General features: G+C 39.2%; 1 protein-coding gene across 2 annotated transcripts; it reads left to right on the top strand.

The window, feature by feature from the left end:
- The first annotated feature begins 724 nt into the window (after nt 1-724).
- Nucleotides 725-5,508, top strand: LOC113026370 (uncharacterized). 2 transcript variants are annotated; one of them, XM_026175072.2, is made up of 9 exons: nt 725-865; nt 1,134-1,331; nt 1,460-1,599; nt 2,283-2,463; nt 2,550-3,130; nt 3,220-3,343; nt 4,222-4,296; nt 4,496-4,648; nt 5,181-5,508. In XM_026175072.2, exons 2-9 carry the CDS (start codon nt 1,152-1,154, stop codon nt 5,382-5,384), a joined length of 1,638 nt encoding a protein of 545 aa, XP_026030857.1. In that variant the 5' UTR covers nt 725-865; nt 1,134-1,151; the 3' UTR covers nt 5,385-5,508. The 2 variants fall into 2 exon arrangements, with proteins under 2 accessions (XP_026030857.1, XP_080159875.1); XM_080303749.1 differs by having other exon boundaries at nt 1,134-1,319.
- Nucleotides 5,509-6,315: the final 807 nt, after the last annotated feature.

Below are 6,315 nucleotides of genomic sequence, written 5' to 3' on the forward strand. Positions count from 1 at the left end.
TGGTTGTTTTGTAAAATGCAAATAAAACAGAATGCAATAGTTGTAATACCTTGAAAACCCATATTTTGTTCACAACAATCAGATTGTAGACAACGCGTTAAATCTTTAAAATGAGAAAGTGCACCAATTTTAGACAAATATTAACTTTTCATTTCATTAATGTAACTTTGTTGAGATGTGTTTCTGCCTTCAAATTCAAAATCATCTTATTATAAATGATAGTTTTTCTCAATTTAATCATTTGATAGCTTTTCTGTGTAAATGAAATATGAGATTTGCGAATTGTGCAAAACTGTAAATAAAAGCAGAATGGAACAGTGTCCAAACGTTTTTAGACTTTGGTTTGTACGTTAAAGAGGAATTCCATCATTTTTACAAAACAAAGCTGTTTTGTAAACAAAATCTTTTTATGTCATTAATAAAGTTTGAAAATAAAGCATAGGGGTTGTTTTGTGGCCAACCACTGATAGAGCTACAGATTTATTAGCAACCACACACACTGTCACATTGTTTTTGGCTTTACAATATACAAATATTTTCATAGCTGATTTACATGCAGAGCTTTTATTTTTACACCCTCAATATATCTTTTACCTACTGGACAAAAAGGCATCACATGATTACTGGGAAACGCATTAAATATTAAATACCTGTTTGCTGTTTCTATTTGTGAGCTGTGCTGAAATATCAGGGGGCTGAGGCTGAATCTTCACTCCACCAATCAAATCATTTGAGTTCCCCTTGACACTGGACACATGGAACATTTCTATTCCTCTTCTGCTCAGCTCACATCCACCTGAGGACACATTCACCTGACTTTCTGAAGCAGACATCTTGTTTTTTCATCACTTGGCTTCAAACTGAGGTAATGTTTGATCATAATTCACCTAATACCTGATTCCTTCTGTACGTTAATGTGATGTAACTTTTTGTTATGCTCATAACGTCTCTTTTTGTGTTGTAAAAGTTACTCTTTGTGCAAATGAGCAGTTATATTAGTGTTACATTGCTGATTCTTAATCTACCTCTTTTATGGTTTTGTACTTTTCCCCCCCCGGTCAAACACTGAGCACACAGAAGATTTTAAACCATCGGCTTCTTCTCTGTTTTCTCTTCTGTTTTTTCACCCCAAGAGGCCCAGTCTCCTGGAGATGGCAGACTTGCCTCGCAGACGCTATGGCAACTTCCCACAAAGGCGAGCCACCATGTTACCATGGGTAGCCAAGTGTAGGGTAAGGCTGGCACTGGAGGCCATGCCATCTGAGACTGGTCCAAATCTGGCAACCACAGCAGAGGAACCAACCCCCCGGGCAGAACATGTGAATATAGATGTAAACAATGTTTTAAAGAAGGAGGGATTCATCACTACAACTAGTAGTAAATGAGAGATGAGTAAATGGGATTTTAGAAAGATGAAAATAATGCAAAGTCTCTTTTTTTGAATTTTTAAACAAAATAGGTCAGCATGACTGGATTCTGTGAGGTGGAAAAGGAGCCAAACCAGTCTTATGAGAGAAAAACAAAAGCAACATCTCCGTCATCTGAAAAATGGGAAAGGCCTCCAGACAAAAGTGTTAAAGCTTTATTGAGAAGATTAAGGTAAAAAAGGGGAGTATGCTGCGGTAAAGCCATGTTGATTTTAAAGGATGACAACAGAGCAATGGATGAACCTAAAGTCCTCTTTATCCAAACCAATCTATGCTTTGGTACGTTACAGACTGGGCAGCCAGTTTATAGACACTTTTATTGCCAGATCAGATGGTGACAGATATCCACGGTCCACAGTGTAGTAGAATACATTCATTTGGACTTGAGTGCTATTTATAGTTTCTGTAGCTGCATGATCATAAAGCCCAGCAAAAGTCAGGGTGACATAGGTTTGGGGTCGTTGTCATGCCTGTTCCTAAATTGTTTCTGTTGTGTATTGCCCTTTTTTGGGGAGGCACTGGGGAATGTTGTTGCCTCAAAGTGGTTTTCTTGATCTGCAGCAATGTTTAGGCAGGATTGTTTTTGTTTGTTCTTTCCATGGGTTTAAAATGGAAAATGTTCTTATGAATTTTACACTCTTAATGCTAACCTTTGATAATCACTTTTAAAAGCTTGCCCTATCAATGAACTTCTCCAAAGTCTTGGAAAATGCTGAACTATTTCTTTATCAGTGTTGTTTTTTCCATTTTTGGGTGAATCCGGTTAAGAAATTTAGCCTCACTGAGACTTTATGCTGAAAATAATCTTGGTAATGGAATTGAAGACACTGCCATAAGACACCTTCAATTTCACAGGATTCACCCAGAGGCCCAGAGGATTCTGGGTAATTCCTGCATACCTGTAGTGAGCCTGGAGCGTCTGAACTTCCAGTCTGTGTCTTTATCATCACTGCAGCCTGTGGTGTCTTTGCAACGTCTGCCTTGCCAAAAACAAGCTGAGCTCTGTGACAATGTGTCATTAAATATTTCTGAACAGGTACAGAGCTGAAGGTCTAAACACTTTCATGTACAACAAAGATAAGTTCTTTTTTTTAACCTCTGTGTCTTGATCTCTGCTAACAGAATGGATTCAGTCAAACTGAGGAAGATATACTGGAGCTAACTGAAGGATCATTCCAGCCTAAACCAGTAGAGCCATGTGATCTCAGTCCAACATCCTGGACTGAACCATATTGTCCTGACAGCTCCCTTTCTGGAGAGCCAGAGCAGGACTCAGGCTTTGACTGTGACTCTAATCCAGATCAGCCTTACATCCTGTTTGATTGTGGATCTGATGATGGGAAAGCTGAATCTGAAGCATTTTATCTGGATCCAGATCCAGAGCAGACTCTGGTTATTGAACTGGATCCAGGAGAAGAAGAAGCAGATCAGGACCAATGCCTGCCCCCGGAGGATGAAGTTGAAAGTACATGTGTGGTTGATATAATCCAAGTGGACGATGGTGAAGATCAAAGAAGTGAAATTAGATGCTTGGGAGAACAGGCCGACTCATCCACCCAGCAGCCTGGAGCTGAGGCTGGGACTGAGGAGAGTGAAGATTTCTGCGCTGTTTGTCTGAACGGAGGAGAGCTGCTCTGCTGTGACCGCTGCCCCAAAGTTTATCACATAGGCTGTCATATACCTCCTCTCAGCAGCTTCCCGCTGTAAGTGCTGTGTGAACATACAAATCTGGATATATGACATATGGGTTTAATGTGTTTTTTCATGGACTGTGGTCCTGTGTATTCCACAGAGGTGACTGGGTGTGTACTCTGTGTAGAAGTGAGCAGGAGCCCGTGGAGGCCTACGACTGTGAGATCATGGACTCCTGCGAGGGAGTCAAGGCACCTTATACACTATCCAACCTGGACCAGAGGGTAAGGCTGGTTTAATTCCTAAATTAAAGCTATAATGCTTATTTTCATTCTGTTGCTGTGAAGATGGCCTTAAATGTTGATCCTTTCTTACAGGAGATTGTTTGGTTCAGACAAATCTGGAAACAATTCACTTAGTTTTGGTGAGAGAGCTGTCTGGGGAAGAGTGTGAAGACGCCAGGTCACACACACTTACTGTGAAATTAAAGGACTATTAACTATTAAAGGGCTACTCTCCAACTGAAATTGATCCACCGGTGTGGCAAGAATCCACACAATTTTAAGTTGTGTAGACTCATTTATGACTCTCTCTCTATATATATACATTTGTTAAGGTTTAAGCTTTGATTTTATTGCAGTTTTTGAGTCCAGTTTGGGGTCAACATTGATTAACAGACTTACAACAGTAATATTTATTGGTGCAGAAGCTTTCTATTAGACAATTAATGGCCAGAGTGATGATGAAAACAGCTTGGTTTATTGCCCCCTCTGCCCAGACTGCTCCCTCACCAAAATTAAGTGGATTGCATCCAGATTTTTCTGAAGCAAACAATCTCCTGTGCAAAGTGCTTTGAGTGCTTTATTAGAGTAGAAAATTTGCTGTATAAGAACCATTTACCATTTATTGAAAACCATAATTAATAACACTTTATAATATCTGTAATAATTAAAGAAAACAGTATAGTATTAATAAAGTATTCCTGTGTGAAATATATTTGGGCCATAAATGACTAAAATACCGTGTCACGTGAGGGTTATCAATGTTTATTACACAAACCAGATCAGCCTGCGTTTTCACACTCGCCTCTATCCTGTGTAATAAATCCGTGTTGTGCTCCACTGTAAAGAAGCTTGAACTGATTTTGCTCTTTTGTCTGCAGAGATGTGAGAAGTTGACTCTGCTGTTATACTGTCAAATCCTCAGCGCTCCTTTCCATGAACCTGTCAGCCCTCTGGTCAGTCCAACAACAACAAATCACCTCAGCAGTAATGTAACATACATGAGCACCAAACAGTTTAAATATACAGTGCATATTTATATATACAGCAATAACTACAAGACATCGCTGTTAGCGAAATTGTTACAACCTAACTGAGGATGTAAAATGTTCCACCTCTGTGATCTTACATCAAATCTATGCTCTCGTGTGCCAGGCTCGAAACTACTACCAGATCATCAAAAGGCCCATCGACCTGTCAGTGATCCGCAGGAAACTGGACAAGAGCAACACTCTCCACTACTTCACTGCTGAGCAGTTTGTTGATGACGTCTTGTTGATGTTCAAGAACTGCGCTACTTTCAATTACGTAAGGAATATGAGCGGATTTCCCACTTTGACCTAATTTCTGGTATAATTGAGTTATTCCTGCACTGCAGTCTGTGGAGATAAGTTCCACGTGTATCAGCAAGCTGGGCCTCTTTCTTCACATGGGGCCTGCCAGTCAAGGTTGTGTTCATCTGCAAATCAAGTATCAATCAAATCTCTGGATTTACTACTTATATCTACCAGGAATGAAGATGTTTACAGCCAAGGCAGTTATTATAATGTATATTGGAGGAAATCTGTAGTCTTTGATTTTCTTTCTCCTCAGTGCTGAGTACATGGTTATGGCATAGTAGACAATATGCCATGGGAACGTGGATATTTGTGTAAACTGTATGGTAATCAAGTAAGTGCTGAGGTATTTTAAAATAAGTTTTACCAAAATAGAAATCTGATTTTGAATCTGGAAGGATCACCTTGCACCTGCTTGGTCTCAAATATTTATGACTTTATTCTGGTAAGCTAATTCATCATAGGTCACTGTGGGTTGTTTTTTCTCTCCTTGTGCTGTGCAGCCAGACTCAGAGGTGGCTCAGGCTGGTCGAAACCTGGAGATGTTTTTCTTGAGCAAACTGAAGGAGATTATTCCAGACCGGACATTCCCATCAGCCAACCAGGGCACAACAGACAGAGCTCGCCTTCAGTGGCTCCACAGGAAGAACAAGGAAAACTCCAGAAAGAAGAGAAATGTTTTTAGCGGGAAAAAATATTGCCTATAACTTGCAATTTATTAATTTCCTTACACCTCTCAAACATGTTGAAATTTAAGTCTTTAAAAACTGTGACAATAACATTAATAACTTGTGTTTTTTATATTAAAAATACATGTCGTGGAACTGAAAACTTGTCACATTTTTCAGGGATGTTCATGGAATGAAACAGAGACAGATGCTATTTACAGTTTTTAAATGAAATCAGTCAAATCAGATCAGTTGCATGATTTATCATTTTCATATTAAAGTGCTCATATTAAATAATAATATCAGCTTATGTAAAAGTTATCCTGATCGCTTCCTTAAATACTCAGTTTCAGGCTGTTTGTTTTACTATTGGCTCGGTATAATGTTGATAAAAGGGAATATCCTTAATATAATCTCAGGTACACATCTCTGACATCTCTGATTGGCTGACCTCTGTTTATGAGTGGTAGCCAACCAGAAGAACATTAGCTTGATAGAAGAACCAAGCTAAATGGCTTATTTGAGGAGCTGCTCATAGGCCCAGCATTACTCTCGTAAAGACTAAAAATACAAATTGAGTTGTAAATGAGCACAATAGGTCTACTTTAACTCTGTTATTGTTAAATCACTGCTCAACACTGATTTTAGGTGATGCAAGTATACTTTATACAGTAGACAAGGCTTTCCACCTTTTCATAAAAACTACTTCATAATGGTGCATTGGCACATGTGGCATACATCCCAGCAATGTGGGTTTGATGACAAATAAATATCATTAAAATGGTTTTGGTTGATTGTTGGTTATTGTGCTTCTGCAGTTATCACAAACTTTCCCCAGCAGGGGGAGCCCGTGTAAGACTTAACACTGGAAGGACATCTGTTTTGAATGTACCCTCAGTGCAAATTATGCTATTGACAGTGAGTCCATTATAGCACAAGAGGCTTTTGTGTCCCACTCCCCATTTATACC

Source organism: Astatotilapia calliptera, chromosome 7, assembly GCF_964374335.1.
Source record: "Astatotilapia calliptera chromosome 7, fAstCal68.1, whole genome shotgun sequence".
Taxonomy (NCBI): Eukaryota; Metazoa; Chordata; class Actinopteri; order Cichliformes; family Cichlidae; genus Astatotilapia; species Astatotilapia calliptera.

Coding starts and splice junctions, on each gene's coding strand:
- LOC113026370 (XM_026175072.2), top strand. CDS start 1,152: ATGGCAGACTTGCCTCGCAGACGCTATGGCAACTTCCCACAAAGGCGA. Junction 1,600..2,282: donor GCTTTATTGAGAAGATTAAG/GTAAAAAAGGGG, acceptor TCAATTTCACAG/GATTCACCCAGAGGCCCAGA. Junction 2,464..2,549: donor CATTAAATATTTCTGAACAG/GTACAGAGCTGA, acceptor CTCTGCTAACAG/AATGGATTCAGTCAAACTGA.